General features: G+C 32.8%; 1 protein-coding gene across 1 annotated transcript in view; it reads right to left on the bottom strand.

The window, feature by feature from the left end:
• Nucleotides 1–17,373, bottom strand: part of ft (cadherin-related tumor suppressor fat) — a 375,079-nt gene that overhangs the window by 26,589 nt on the left and 331,117 nt on the right. The window contains exons 2-4 of the mRNA XM_085808891.1: nt 11,282–11,593; nt 4,118–4,351; nt 2,265–2,466 (exon numbers count right to left, since the gene is read on the bottom strand). Coding sequence (XP_085665017.1) covers nt 2,265–2,466; nt 4,118–4,351; nt 11,282–11,593 — 748 coding nt within the window. The remainder of the gene's footprint in view (nt 1–2,264; nt 2,467–4,117; nt 4,352–11,281; nt 11,594–17,373) is intronic.

The following is a 17,373-nucleotide window of genomic DNA, read 5'->3' as shown; positions in this document are numbered from 1 at the left end:
TCCAAACCACAGGTACAGCTGTTAGAAAGGTTGGTGGTGGCCACCCGAGGACGACATCTGCAGGGGATTACCGATATATCGTCCTGCAAGCGAAAAGAGGCCGACAGCAGTCAGCAAGCGCCATTGCTCAGCAGCTCTGTACAGCAACGGGACGACAAGTTTCGCGGTTTACTGTGGCCAGACGCCTTCACAAAGGGGGCCTATTCGCCCGCCGTCCTGAACGCTGCCTCCCGTTGAAAGTTGGCCACCGACGCCACCGTTTACAGTGGTGCAGAGAGCACAAAGACTGGACAACTGATGAATGGAGTCGTGTCTTCTTTACGGATGAGAGTCTGTTCAGTACCAGAAGCGATTCTCAACGCGTTTTGATTTGGAGAGAGGTCGGGACCCGGTTTTATCTCAGAAACATCAAGGAACGACACCGTAACGGTGGTCCTGGAGTTCTTGTCTGAAGAGGCATTATGCTGAACGGGCGAACTGAGCTCCACGTTTTCGACAGAGGTTCTGTAACCGGGGATCGCTATTGTGAGGAGGTACTCCTTCTCCATGTGCGTCTGTTCCGAGGTGCCATTGGCCCAGACTTAAATTTTATGGATGACAATGCACGGCCACATCGGACTCTGGCTGTTGAGGAACTACTGGAAAGTGAAGATATCACTCGAATGGATTGGCCAGCGTACTCCCCAGATTTAAATCCCATCGAACATGTGTGGGATGCTTTGGGGAGACGCATTGCAGCACGCTTAAACACCCAACAACTCAAACAGATGCTGATTGAGGAATGGGCACTCCTACCACAAGAAATGTTGCACCAGCTACTATGCGTTCAATAAAGCTTGTTTTTGTTTCATTCCATACCGTATGCATTGTATTCCTTTTTCAGCTCCGATGCTTTCGTCATCCTTTACGTACATCATACTCTTCTTCATTTCTGCATTTCATGTCTCTCAGTTGATTTCTCATGGAGTTATGACAAAAAACCCTGCTGTTGCTTAAGTTTTGCCCACCAATGTAAATATCTCTGCACAAGTCAATGCCAAAGAAATTATTTGGTCCTTCTGCAAAGCCCTAAGTTAGCTATATTCATGAAGTGATTACAGTGTTGTTTGACCAGCAGAAGTTACACGTAATGTCTTCGGAATGAATTCAACAATTAGCACCGCACCATATTATTGGTAAAGTACAAAAATTACTTTCCTTCGTACATTCGTACAAAGCAATACTGAGGATAATCAGTGCGTGGGTCGATCACCAGCTGAAATGATCGTTTAGATTTTAAAGATGTCGACCTACAAGTAACCATACTTTAATTACACAAGCGGGAACGGCCAATAAACTGTTTTTTTTTTTTTTTTTATTATTTCATATTAACAACATTCAAAAATGGCTTAGACAAGCCTTCATAATGAACGAAACTTAAGTGAATTAACGCATTCCTTCTCTGCCCGATTTGACTCATTTCTCTTGCGGAGACATTAAGTAAAGTTTCAGTAAGGGTTTATGACCGTAAATTGAAATGGTAGTCAAGCGAATTACACCAAGGAACAATATTTTCCGTATCTAGCAGAGAATACTTTTGAATTCGATGCGACAATGTACGTTGTCAAGAATTAGGTGGAAGGGGTGAACAAAGCTTTAACTAATGGGAGTAGGACATGGTTTAATTTATTTAACATGCAAGACATGAGTTTTATGACTGATCTCTTTCCAAAGATTAAAACACTGTAAAGCAAGCTCCGCGATCGCCTACAAGATATTATCAGGAATTAGAGCGATTCGTAAAAAAAGTTAATTCTCCTGACTGTGCATAAAAAAATCTTAAAATCTGAGATAAGGTTACACATATGGGCTAATTTAAGGTCAGTATCGATAATTTACTGTATAATAAATTTATCATTCGTGCTAACATAATATACATATATACCGTTCTTATTTCAAATCTTATAAATAATCTCGCAAGAAATTTTTTAAAAATTAAATTCAAAGCCTTATTATTATTTTACCTATAATAACAGCTGGCATTCAAAATTTTCTACTAGTAACCTAAGTGATTATAATTTTGTTTCATTACGTGAATATTATTTATTAAAACTCATTTGAATGCAATAATTTTATATGAAGTAGAAGAAGATAGAGATTTATTGCATTCTACTCTATGTTATACATAAGAAATGAAATATTCTATTCTTCTAGCATGTGGAATCGATTTACATCTATTTCATGCATACAAAATTTTATAAGAAGTACCAATTTCAACAACTTACCAGAATCCATATCTGTAGCACTCACACGAAGGATACTGGTCCCAACTGTTATATTTTCGAAAACTTCGTCACTGTAGCTCATTGGATCAAATAAAGGAGCATTATCATTCAAGTCCACAACATTAAAATAAACAGTCACCGTGCTGGATAAACTGGGATTGCCGGAATCTTGAGCTTGAACAACGAATATGTAATGCTGCATCTGAAAATACATAGATTGAATTCACTGTAATTAACGAATAGAGGTTCTAAAGCTCAATTTTAGTAACTGGCATTAAAATTGAGAGATATTGTAGAGATCAGAAGATTTTTCGATCCAGGAAACGTGAAAAATCGATTATGCTCTTTTCGGTATTGAACCATGGATCGTTCTTAGCTGGATCTACCACTTACCCATTGACCACAAGCAAGGGACAATTAGATGATTCCTTATATCTTCCCCAAATAAGTGTGACTGGAGAAAGGTATAAAATCCAATCAACTAATTTCAGATAGAGAAGAATTATCATTTGAGTTCAGGTGTCACGGCAAGTACTGTTTAGCTTATTAGAGCAGCATTAAACATCAACTGTGTCTTCGCCAGGTTCTGAAAAACGACTCTTTCAAAGACCTAGATGGACATGCTGACTGCTTAAACCACAAAAGCACGCGGAGGGAGAGCGATAATTCTTTACAATATGACAATTGTTAGTAAGACTAAAACCTAGTTTTTATTCAAAACATCATGGTATGTCTGCTAAAGAAGGCACAGTTTTCAGAGGAAGGTTATATAATACGAGAGACATAACAACCTTTTAAAAAATGTGTTAAAAAATTGAAAGAAAAGTAATTTATCTGTAAGTTAAATGAGAGCAGTTCTGCTAACTCCGATTTGATTATTTTAACGCTAATTTCAATTAGATTTTAGATTAGCTATAATAGGCGCATTGCGAAATAAGCACAAAGAACGATAAAGCCAAATATTACGAATAAAGAAAGGTCAAGCTGTATAATCGTCAAATGTACGATCCATTAAAAATTTTCAAGCAAAGTGATCAAACGATATCATCAGATGTATGATTTATAAAATACCATTTCCAGACTTGCACCTATAAAGTTTCTCAGAATAAGGTCAGAAAGAACTTCATGAAAAGCGCTTCATGGATAGGACAGATCTGAAAATATGAAACTTGATGTTTCGTCCCTTTTGAACAAAAATCCCGATCATGAAACTGTTCACTATATTTAAAATGTTAATTTCAGCAAATAATATATGAAGAAATTAATGATGAAACAAACTTCATTTTATTTGTTTTAATTTTAATTTTTTACGTATAGGCATTTTATATATTGGCAATTTTAATTTTAATTTTAATTTTTTATGTATAGGCATTTTATATATTGACATTTTATAATCTATGTTTTTTGTACCTTCCTTCTATATATTTTTTCCGTCGATCTATTTTTCATGTGAGTTAACTTTTCACATTTCACAACGGTCAGATTAATTAATTTTTTCGTGCATTAGCAAGTCTTCCAGCACTAAATTTGGCAGTTTTATCGCGTGTTTACAGTTTTTTCCAGTTATTCCAGACAAATTTCTTATTATTTATGTAGTACTGTGTTACAATATTTCGTGGAGCTACAGCTCCTGGTAACTTTTTAGCAAGTTCGCTGCAATGTTCCTACCTACTACTATTCTTTCAAATCTTTTTGCAGCATTATGCGCATGCGCAAAAGTTTTTGAGACCAGATAGGTCTTACGTCTAATTACCAGTTAGCTTTACATTTTCTTTTTAAATTATACATTACAAGATATACAGAAAAAATTATTTAAATATCTATAGCAGTTAGATATTAATAATTATACATACCTGCTCATAATCCAAGTGAGATGTTAATGTGAAGATTCCGCTTTGAGGATTCAGAGAGAAGACATCATTGCCCCAATCGCTTAAAACCAAGTAGCTTATCTGTTTATTGACACCAACATCAGCATCTGTAGCAGACACAAGACCAGCTTGAGCTCCCCTTTGTGTGCCCTCAGGAATATCGAAAGAGTACACAGCATGGTCGAAGATTGGAGAGTTGTCATTGGAGTCGGTTACCTACAATGAACATTAATTTTATATAATGCACAACCTCAAAAATTATAATTTTAATTCGGTTCACTTTAGGTTAATGTTTTAACTAAAATAAAATTTTAACATTACAAGTGTAGCTTCTTCTAAAAATTCGGAAGCCATGTTTGATATAGTTTGAGATTACTTATAATCAAAGTTAACTACTATTCTCATAAATAATATGTTATTAATATTTGTCATGGATTGTCAGTAATCAGTAAATAGTAATATTAGTTTTAAAATTGATAATTAATTTTCAAATGCAAAATGTAATTCGACATTTCTTGATCATTATTTAGTTGAATAGAAGACTACAGAAATTTAACAGGAGGAAAAAATTTATTGAGCTTCAAAATTCAGTTTCGTTTAATTTACTAAAAATGCTAAGTTCTGCTACAATTTGTTTTCATTTTGCATATAAAACAAAAACATGAAATGCAACCAAATTTTCTTTCATCGGAAGCTAAGTGTTTCTAATGAATTTAAACTGAATCTTTATCTGTTGAAAACTGCTCTTTCAAACACCTGTGTTAACTAGAAAATGTGCTTTGTCCTTTTCAGATTCAAAACGCAATTCGTCCAACGTTATATGAACATACAAATACTAAGCTGCTTGAAAGTTTATTTTCGCTGTTTAAGTAAATGTTAATAAAAAACATATATTTAAAAACTAACAAAAAATGTATCAAAGGACAGTACGTAATAACAAAAAGACGTTTGATTATTCTAATATCTACTCGTAACAAAGTCAAATTGAGTTGAATTATGCACATAAATTTTAGACATATAGACTAAAATTTCTTTTCTCTAAATACGAAAAATTTTAATGCTAAAAATAAAAAGTAAGAAAATTAATTAATAGTTAATAACAGTTTTATTTTCATTTAAAGAATTTAATTTGAGCCATTAAACTGAAATTAAATGGTAGCTGATCAATATTTAAATGTCATAAACATATCAATACATAGTGTAATAACTCACCAAGCGCCTTTGTCTTTGCAGTAAAGCATGTATAAGTAAAAAGATTATTATAATAAATAAATAAAATAAAAAATAATAAAAAACTGAATAATACAGAATTAATACATTATACTAGAAATGCATAACAAACACAAGATAATACGCCTTTTTTTATGTATAATACTACTGTTCATAATACAGGAGAATTTTCGCTCCTTCTTGGCAAGTCAACAGTGATAAACAGCGTCAGAAATTCTTATCTGTATCTCTAGCGGGTGTTCGAAAATGCTGAAATGTTACCATTTTTTCGAACATTCTGTATGTCATTTTAATATCAAATAATACATAAATTTTCGAAGAAAGAATAAAAACGAAAAAATTTTCAGTTTTTCTCCAGTTAATATTCGGTTTATTTCGTACCTTCGAACTTGTGAATTTTTTATTTATTATTTTAAAGCAGTATAAAAATTATTTGTGGTTACAAACATATTATGAATATTTAAAATTAATTGATGGGGGTATAAAAATTAACTGCAATGGCAAGTTCCACCTATTATTTGTTCACTAATGCTATTAAACTCCAAACCTAGACGCTTGTAAAGGGCAGAGGGGATGACAACTCGAGTGTTCTATTAAATAAAGAATTTTCTTATCCAAATTAATTCAGCTAGCATAAGGGTTATTGTGTTGGATACTAAAAATAATAAGTTTACATTTAAAGAATTATTATACTGACATTTATGACATCAGCAGTTGCGTATTTTAAATGTTTTACTGTTTGAGAAAAAGTGTGTAACATACGAATATGTATGCTATGTACTGCAGGAAGTTTACTTAATACAACAATAACATTTTTACCATTGCGAATGCCACATAATGACTAAATTTTAGTAGTAGAAATAAACAGCAACGAAGAAGTAAGAAATTGGCATTTTGATTGTGGTTAAGACATATGTTAAATAGGTTGATAGATTCCAGCTTTTTTAAGATTCCGAGATGCTAAAATCCCACGCAATGGCTTTTGCGCAATTGTCAGTTTTTGTAAATAAGTCCAAGTTTATGGTTACAAATACTGAATGATTGTGTGAGGATTACGTTAGCGCAAGTAAGCTTTAATTGTAGCAAATTACTTAGGGACAGACTCTGGATACCACAATTTTAACATTCTCAACTTTTTGTAAGTTACACAAATAAATTTCAGCAGCATTACGATCGCTGCTCAGAACCTGATACTTTCTTTAGAGTGTGGTAACAATTTTTGTACTTTTAGAAATCAAATTTTAGAAAAAAAAAAAAAAAAAAAGGTTTAGTTATCTCTTCGAGTTTATATTTAACAGACTAAATATGTCGGAGATTTATTTTTCTAAAAATCATATCGTCTATCGGCTTTCTTGTCTTTGGAACTGGAAACCAGCATGTAGGTTTTGGAAAACAAGTTGACATAAGGCGCGAGAAACTGTCATGTCAACATTCACTTAATCGCTTATTGTATGTCCTAAATATTTGCTAAATATCCTTATTTCTCACTTATGCCGGCAAATGTCCACATTCACTATACATTGATGGTGAATATTGAACAAAAATATTTTTGTTACGTTTTTAAATCATATGCCAAAAATAGGAGATAACTCAAGTAACAGCACATGTAAATAAACTGTTAAACGAACAGCACACTCTAAATGAGAAAAGAAAATAGCAACAATAACAAACTTACTTAACTGTGTGATTGAAACTTTTATAATCTTATTTATTGCAACAACTTAAAATGTTATGACACTCTGAATTGCACAAGAGTCTCTTGCTTCTGCAACGCCTCTCTGCCTGTATTCTCGGCTTCTCCTTTCGACCTCCTCCAGAGGATATCTGTGCTTGTCGATATACACTGGTGATGCTCCGAATGTATAAGAATATATCCAAATATTGTCTTTCACCAAAGTATTTGGTATGTGTTGACATTCACCAGAGAACGTCAACTTTTTCCAATTTTGGTCTTTCACGATAATACGTACCCGACTTTTAAAATACCCCCATACAAAAGTTGGCAGATATCAGCTAAAATATCAAGAAAACAATTTATTCGGTAACCTTTCTTTAACTATGTACATTGACACGCTTAAAGTTTGAGAAAAACAGGATTCCTATTTCTAAAAATATATGGTCACTCTCTGTACAGCGAACATCTTAAAACTTGGAAGAGAATAGTTTATCTCGGAAATTAACCTTTCATTAAACTCAATTACAAACAAATTTATAAGTGTATTGTGGGTAGAAGACGCACAAAAAGGCATCTTGATTAATTGTTACTATCAGAATTTCATTTACAACTCATGTGATGCAAAGAACTGCCTAAGGGACTGAAGAAAGGAATTATTCATTTTCCGGTATGGAATTGCTCAAAGGCAAACTGCAAAACTAATGAGCTGTTCTTAAAATACAATGTGTGGTTTATGGAAAAAGTACCGTTCCTTTAATATACAAATTTAAAAAAAAACTACCCCGAAATAGCTATCTGCATGTTATTACAAGCATTAGTAATAATAATAGAACATTGTCAAACTGCAAAGAAAATGCATAAGCTAATATCGAAATAAACACAAGCTACATATTCAGGGTACAATGTACAGGTTAGTGACCGCACTACAAGAGTCAGGATCCACAGCTGCAGTTATTATGCACCCACCCCTCCGAAAAAGAAATCTTTTCTGAAAGTACATAAGAAGAAAGTTCACAGTGTCGTAAAAATTGACGTCACAAATGTGAGCGTAATGATTAGGAAGCAGTAGCTTTTAGTGACGAATCACGAATTTGTTTAGCAATGAAAAAGGAAGGAAAATCTTTCCGGAGCTGAAAGATAATGAAAAGTTTAATGGTAACTGAACATACAAGAACGAAATGTTAGCATGAAATAGGGAATTTATTTAACTTCAAATGATGTTACCGAATAATGCAATGTCATTTTTAATTCTGATATAAATCTGGAAGTTTCAATGCCAGAAATTTGAATTGTCTGAAGATCTTTATCCATAAAACGCAAACTGTTCCTTTTAAAATAAATGTTATGTTCGTAACGTGTCCTGTTAAAGGACAAAACTGTCAGACACTATATTCAAAGTATTGGTAAAATAGATTCGAAGTTCTGAGTCAACCAGTCTTGAAATTGGGGACAAAATTTTAATAATAGAGTGAGTCATAAATATGGCTACCAGTCTGGCCGCATCGTGTGATATTGGAATTATGGTTATTGGAAGCACAGTAATGCCACTATAAGTATGTGTAACGTGTATACGAGCCAGTTTCCCTTAGAAAGTCCTCGATAGCACGTCCCCCGTTCCTTATCCTTATCCTTAGAAAGTCCTCCACGAAAGCCTCCCTCCCCCTTAGGCAGATAGCCCTAGTGTGCTTTGCCGTAATCTCAATAAACCAAACCAAACCAATGCCACTATAAAAATGCTACTATAGAAGGTCAAGACTTTAAACTGATTACGTTCAATTATATTCAGCTGTGGTCGACGTAGGAGCAAATGATCTTATCACTTTCAACTTGCTGGTGGCATTTGCCACCTTCACGTTAAAAGTCTATTTTATTGTTTTACTATTCGCCGCTAGGGTGTATTCTTTCTCTAAAATTGGAGCCGAGCCACATAGTTAGTGCGGTGGAACTGTACCTGCACAACCTATGGTAAAATTCTGGTGTTCCACCCCCTTATAGCTGTACCTCTACTTGTCCGCATGTGTTTTTTGGTTTTGAATGTTATTTGTGCAACGCTGTGGTGGTAGGTTATTTGAGTACGGCAAAGCTACGAGAGCTATCTACTTGAGAGATGGGATGTCTTCGTGGTGGGTTCCTCATGCGTAACGCACGTTACGCAAGAGGAAAACTACAAAAATTAACCATGCTTCCATGGAAAAATCAACCATGGAATCGAACCCAAACCAGTACCAGTATTCAGTGGTCTTAATCACTCAGCAACTGATAAGGCCGATTTGGCAGTAGGAACAACTCAAGTAGGAACTTATTAATATGTTGTAAGGGAATTCTTCTAACACCTATAAAAATATTTTTTATCTTTTTTTCTTCTTTTTTCGCTGCGCAAGTCTCAAAAATTCCAAGGTTGAAATCACGTCTCTCTAGTGACATGGAGTCGGGATTATTATGGTATTTAATCGTCACGTCATAACTGTAATTTGATGCTGCATGTTCAGCGACGTTTCCACCAATTATACAAGCTTCGTCCGTAACTTATTTGAAGCAATTAAAAAAAATTCCAGTTTAACATACCATTCACTAATTCCTCTACAATACACCGGAACACACTACATTTATATACTTCAAATATGTAAATATATTTTTGACTCCCCCTTGTATATTGCAAAACACAAAAATATTTTACGGAGCTTAATATATAAAACACCATTCGAAGCTATAATCGGAAATTCTGAATGAAATTCCTGCGTTATACATTAAGCAAAATAAATAAATAAATAAATAAATAAATATTAATAATTATCATGCTTTGATTTAAGAAACTTCAAATCGAACTAATTACAAAGCATTAATTTCAGTTACAGATCTCTTTATCCAACTCAAAATAATCAATAATTTGATGCTTTGTCTCAAGAATATGGTTCCATTCATTCTGCAAGCGTTAAGATAAACAAACAAAATTCCTTTCCATTCGCTCTCTAATATAATGCGGTATGGTGGAACTGCATTTAATTCTATACAGGTCCTCAGCGACCGAGCGGTAAAGTCGCTGAATACTGCTTATTAGGTCCGGAGTTGGAATCTCGAAGAAAGAGCTGGCTGCATGAGCGTTTTCGTGTTTTTTCCCGTGTGTAGCATGTATACAAGCCAGTTTCCCCTTAAAAAGTCCTCCACGAAGGCATCCCTCCCCTTAGGCAGACAGTCCTCGAGTGTAATGATATCTTCTAGCTGAAATGCATGCTTGACAAGGGAGAGGCAAGCTGTCAATAGTGTCGTTGATCGCTTGTTGTGGCAATACTTTCTTGTAGTAATGCATGTCAGAACTCGTGGAAGATACCTGGCCCACTGCGACCTGCTTTCCGTCATTCCAACATGTCTCACACATGCTCTATGGCATTCAAGTCCGGTGACCTATCAGTCCACCGCAGATGTGGAACGATTTTACTCTCCAGATAACTCCGCACCACTCAAGCTATGTGCGGGCGGGCGTTATCGTCCGTAAATATCGCGTCGATACCGATTATAGTGATAAAAGGAAGCACAAGAGGTCCAGCATGCCCCTTTTTTAACCGTTGTAGTGCGACTGCGGGATTGCGTTTTATGTTAATTTTGGTTGCCTATGTGCATTCGGCGATGCATCCTCTACCTCATATGTAAATTGTATGTTTTTATTCCCCTTTTTAGTTTCGTAATTTTTCTTTTAGCGTTTGCTGCTTATTTTTTGAGCACGAGTATAGCGGTGCACAGTTTGCAATATTGGACTCTATCTAAACGATAAGAACCGTTTTCTACTGTATCATCAAAAATAAATCGGTATGTTTAGTCTTAGTGGTGCTGTAACGTAACCACTATATTTTCTACAACTATTAAAAAAATTCTTTCTTTGTCTTAGTTATTAAAAATATGTTAATCCTGTGAACAAGCAAATGAACTTTTTTTTTTTTTTTTTCCCTTTCCTGGCTGCATTTTTAGGGAGGAGGGAAATCCAAAGGGTTAAAAAAAGTTTCACTCCAAACTACTCTCCATTACTGGCATTTGATTATACAGGACGATTTAAAGCTTTCGAAAATGTCAAATAAATTTAGAGAGATAACAAATGCATCAAATAAATTTTGATTTTATGTCTTCATGTTTTATTCATCAAACGCAAATTAGCTTAAATAAACATTGTTACTGATTTTGACACTATTTTACGCGCCCCATTACGCTTATAACAATATATATGCTCTATAACTGTTTATTAAACTTACCTCAATGGTCAAAATAGTTTCTGAAAATTGAGCTCCATCATCAGCTCTTATTCTAATCTTATGGATATCCTGAGTTTCTCTATCCAAAGGTTGGCTGAGGTAAAGAGCTCCAGTCAACGGATCCAAACGGAATTTGTCATCCTGTTTTTCATCCACAAGGGTATAAGTTAAGCTTCCTTCTGTGTCTGGATCTGATGCAGACACTGTTATTACAGTGTGGCCAGCAATGGCATTTTCGGACAGACTAACTTTGTAAGGATTACTGTCGAAGACTGGAGGGCTGTCGTTAGAATCCGTGACGGTAATTGTAACCTGAAATGCAAATTATAATCAATTTAATAACAGCAGGTGTATCAGCAACATAGTATACATTATACACAGCTTACTTTATGTAAAGAAGATTATAAGTCTATACTAAATTCAACATGACATGCCTAAATCAGTATACTATCAAATGCAATAATATGTCATATTGGCAAGAATGAAAAGATACTTTTTCCATTAAGATGACCTTAGATTATACCCCTCTTTTTTACGCAGTCTAACCTTTGAAAATATATCATAATAACATTTACATTCTGTTAAGAACCTTGTATTAGGAAACTTTTCGAGGATGTGGAATTCGAGGCTTAATTTTGCTTCGTAATGGTCTTTCTTCATTTTAAATTATTTCCCATATCAACAAGATTAAACTTATTTCGAATTTTTACAAATTTTTGCTTAGGTATTTCATTGCATTTAAACAAAGGCAAAATATAAATAATGCAATTTTAAGTTTCCTCTATATCTCATTGAATTGTCAGTTCAAATACAGTATCTTACATACATCGTTTTAATATGTTAATTAAATTGTTAATAAATTTTAGTAAAACAGATAGCATGTTTCCAGAATAAACAAAAGGAAATCACCAAGGTTTACCTAAAGTATAAATATGAATAAATACACGCTCAAGATTGAGAAAATACAAAATGTTACTCTAGTTTAAAACGACACAAATTATAGGACTCGGTGTTTTTTTTTTTTTTTTTCAATCCACTAAATAGTATTTTGTAAAATGTTTTTTTCATAATTCTAATTTAATTAGTTTTATGGCTGAAATTGCTTTTAATTAAGACACAGTTCTTTCATATTTAAGACTAAAATTTATAGCAAAAAATATTGTTTCCAAAATACTATTAAACGCTTCACTTAAATTTTGGCATTGCGATTCCGTGACTTGTGCTGCCACCTGTTGGACAATTTTGCGATGAAAGAAAAAGGCTTAATTTTAAAATCAAGAAAGGACTAAACAAACCATTTATCTGAAATTAAGCAAAAAAGGCCAGACCTTTGCATTTGGGTGATTTCATTTCACTGATATTTCGGAATGAATTAATTTTATTCAAGATCAAAAACACTTAGTCAAATTTTCACGAATGACGAGAGTGAAAATTGAGTGAAAATTGCATTAGTATCTCAAAAACGTCTTAAAAATAAAGGCAATTTTTCGATATCGAAAATAACAAGTTTTTCCTAAATTTTCAGATTTATTACACAAAATTTACATTCTAAGAATTATAAACACATAATTAATTACCTATAATTAACTATAATAATCAGTTCCTAAAACATATTTTATAAGTTTATTTGATTATAAGACAATAAGGTAAAATCTTGAATCAACGTTAATGAACTATTATTCCTTTTCATTACTGCTCTAAAATAAGTTGTACTTTTTAGACTTGTGATAAAGCTCTTCAAAAGACCCCTCTTTCACCATATTAAGGATTCTTTCTTTGAAAATTGAGTTAAAACGCATGTTTAATTTGACTGACGGTAATTTATATGATTGAAATTTAAGACATTCTTTCATGACTATTCCTTCAAAAAGAAAAAAACTTTTTCATAAAAAATATAAATAAATAAATGAAATTAAAAAAAAAAGAAAGAAATACAGCAAAAGTTTTTTTGGGTGGAGAGGGAGCAAATAAGCGAATGTTGAAGCAGAGACTATACGCTTCCTTTATATGGGCAATGTATTTCTTGTAACCAGATATTAACAAAAGACTTCACTTAGAAAAAATATCCGAAGTAAAATAGCAAAGTAAAAATAATATTCAAGTTTACAGGATTCGAATTGCGGCGTAAAGCGGAAATAAAATTCAAAATCTTTGAAACGAGAACTTAGATACAAAAATAACGACACTTCATTAATTATTAAACGTACATTTTAGAATGTATACAGACATTTCGTTAAATCTGAAAGATCTTACAGTATTATTTAAAATGTTTTACAGTAATATTAATAAGGAATTAAAGATTTAAAAAAATGCCGTTGTTTAACTTGTATAATTTATCAAAATAAGATACCTAGAGGTTTTAACACATTCTTTCGAAAGCAGTGACACCTCTCAAAAATTAGCTGCAGCAAAGAAAAAAGGACTTATATATGAAAGCAATAATCAAAATACAATGATGCATTTAACAAGATGCCGAGCACGTTGGATATTACAGAAAGAGCCGTAACATTTGATTTCATTAAATATATTGCATTAAGCATATATCAGGAATGTTATATATATGCACTTCAAATAATTATTTCTGCTACAAGGAAAAAGAAGAAAAAGAGGCGGAGGAGAAATTAATGAAGAAGCAACTCAACAATATGCGACCCTTATCTATCATTAAATATAATTTAATGAGAGATAAATTCATTGTTGTCGTTATTACAAATAATAAACAGAAGTTAATTAACCTGAAAGCTCATGAATGTGTTGCGAAACATAAAATTTCTCATAACTCCAATAATTTATAGAAAGGTATTTACATAAATTGATGCCATTTATTACAAAGCAACGTCCATAACGTATGCCCAAGTTGAATAAAGCTGTGAACTAACGTAAAACATTTCAGCTAAGGTCATTAAAAACCAATATGCAAAGGATGTTAATTGTCATATGCATAGTAGCAATTTAAACTGCTGTACACTTTTTGATTAATTTAAAACGAACCGATTAACGCGTTACGACACATAAAATTTCTCATAATAATTATCATGTTCTCATCTTCAAAATTACTCACAAAAAATCTTTATCAGCCACTGCCACATTAAAAAATTTTAATTATAAATTTTGATAAAAAAAAAGCATTCCCTATTACATTTCAGTACAATATTTTCAGTATTCAGGGCGTATTAATTTTCAGCGAATTTTTCATAATCAGTGCATATTATATTACTGACCTTTTTCATAAGTATTATTGTGCATATTATATTTCAAAGCAAAATTTTACTCATATTTTATTGTCCTCGCACTGATTAAAAGCAAAAAACCATTCAGTCTCTCATTTCACTCCAATTCGCAATGCCTATGCATTAAAAAGTAAACATCAAGACTATTAACAGGACTAAGAATTCTTTTAAAAATAAACACCAGAACAGAGAGGGATATAGTTGTTTATAAATCCTCAGTTCTTCAGTGTTATGCCAGTAGCTCTGTAGCTCTTCAATACTATTGAGCAATATCGAAATAATTCTGAAATGCAGTACATTTAAATGCTCGACATTAAAGATTTGAACATTTAGGAAGAAGGAAACAAAATAAAAAAAGGCTTTTCTTCCGATTTTTCTTTTTTTAACACCCCCCCTCCTTCAAATACGCATCTTTTAATTTATTTATTTATTATTCTGTTTGGCTACTCCAAATGAAGTAACTCTTTAACGAAGCTCAAAATGTAACACTAATTTGGACTCTGTTTAAAAATATTATAAAATATGTTAGGCAACACTATCATTACAGATTAATTTTAGTTGGTAAACCAGAATTTTTCCGAATTTCTTGACAGGTCTGATTAAGACTGCATAGGATCTTAAGCACAGTGTTCTTTCAGAGACATTCAGTGCAGACTTTTCTTATTTTCATAGAGAAAAACAGGGTTACGATAACTCATACGATGATTTTGGGGCATCTTAAACCTGGAACTCTAGGCCTGTGCCTAATGGGCCTAGGCGGTAATCGGGTTCTAGTTGTATTGCAGTGTCTAGTCCTCATGAAACGCTGTTGATAACAACGTAAATGTTTCGCAATGGGTTCTGTTTCCATTTACTCTTTCTTCTTGACGTTCTGGACCTACAATATTACAAACATAATAAAGTGATAAAATTAGACTATTTATTACAGAACTATTACTATCTCTGCAGAAATAAATGTAGAGTTTCTCCTACAGAATGGCTATTACAATTGATGAGGAATTTACAACTTTAAGAATATCTGAGCGAAAGATGCTCAAGAATAAAAATAAATGCAGCCTAGAAATTTCGCGGTGCTTTCACATTATAAGAGATTATCGTATTCCCTAGTGCGTACTTTGGTGGTTTAATGCCCAACTGATAACTGGAAAATCCGTGAATCGTGGCAAGGACATGAAAGATTTATGCTGTTTCCTATCTTCGGAAATATCTCTACGGTGGCACCAAAGTTAAAATATGGTGGATGATAACTTGTCACCACATGGATTTGGTCAACTAGATCTCATGTCTCTCCCCATTTCCTATTAAGCGGAGGAGAGTATACAATATTATCCTATTCTCCCGTGCGCGCTCTAGTGGAGTAAGTAGTTAGCATGGCCAACTAACGATTAAAAGATTCGTAATTCGAATCCTGGCGAAGGCACAATTAATTTCGAGAAACCTAATATCTCTGCAACACTATACTACAAACTGCTCTGCAGCATGAATTATCTTTCACTATCAAATTGGGAAATTTCAGTACTTTGGAAGAGCCCTGTTATTTGGAGTGCTCAAATTCGTGTATAAACAGAAAATGCATAAGTGAAAATAGTTAATATACGTTACAAATAGTGAAAATAATTAATATACGTTACTTACTTAATAGCAGTCTAAAGAGACTATTAAGTGACTAACGTATATTTTTTCTATCTATATCCTTTTAGAGAAATAATCGAAGGTTGATGTGGGAAATCACACCAAAATGCTGATAAATTAGCCAAAGCAGTGGTATATATTAACACTGGTGACTTTATTTCTTAAATAAATAAATCTAGAAATTAGTTAAAATAATCCAATATAAATGTTAAACTCATTCAGTTTGAAACACAACACTATACTTAGCTCAATGCTATCTGAACCACATAGAATGATAACGTGTTTACTTTCATTATTTAAGTTTATTACAAGATATTTAGATTTTTCGCTTTCTCTTTTGAAATAGATGAATTCGTACGATTTCGACTGTTGGAATACTGAAACCTGTTTTATCAGAACTAATTGAAAATTTCAGAACTAAGAAATGTTTTAAAACTAACTAAATAAGTTTATATATATATATATATATATATATATATATATATAGCAGATAGATCATAAAATGATACATGAACTTTAGTTTAAAATATCTGAAACTGCAGCTATGTGCATCAGTCAAGAAATTGTTTTAATTTGAATTTTTCAAAAAGAGTGTTACTCTTACAGTTTCGCTAGTTGTTTATTTTTAAACGTATTTTAAACGTATCACTAATATTTCTCTTCTTCGCATGTACTTGCATATAAAACTTATTGATAATATTTAAACATATGTAATACGAAGAATACGGAATTAGAAATACATATACTACTAAATATATGTGCAAATAAAACGTATATAAGCGAGCTGTAATAATCGATGCTTCAGATAAAAAGGGAAAGATCAGGCTTTACGTTTACATTTTAAAAGCATTGGAAGTTTTACTCCTCTAAGCTTCTTGAAGTTTATATATTACTAAAGTTAAAATCCACATATGAAAATTATGCTAAATCGTTTATTTATTGAATAATCACAGTGCATATAAAATTAAATTTTAATAAAAATTTTTATACATTAATTTATAATTCTACTACTGCCGAGACTGTCAACCTGTCAATATATTACCAATTATGTAACAGTCTTCGAAATTTGCAGAGTGAGTTCGACTCGATCAGTCGATATTTCTTTACAGACGCATGTTTCAGGGACGAAAATTAATACGCGCTAAGCGTACAACGAATATACAGTTTAAACTGCATAGAAAGAATCGGATAACGATCAATTTCCATACTTAATCAGATAAAATCATTCAC

The sequence above is a fragment of the Stegodyphus dumicola genome, chromosome X2, assembly GCF_044657685.1.
Source record: "Stegodyphus dumicola isolate Sdum_Otavi_A_Nest chromosome X2, ASM4465768v1".
Taxonomy (NCBI): domain Eukaryota; kingdom Metazoa; phylum Arthropoda; class Arachnida; order Araneae; family Eresidae; genus Stegodyphus; species Stegodyphus dumicola.
The sequence above is the reverse complement of the archived record's forward strand: the minus strand, read 5'-3'. Positions and strand labels throughout refer to the sequence as shown.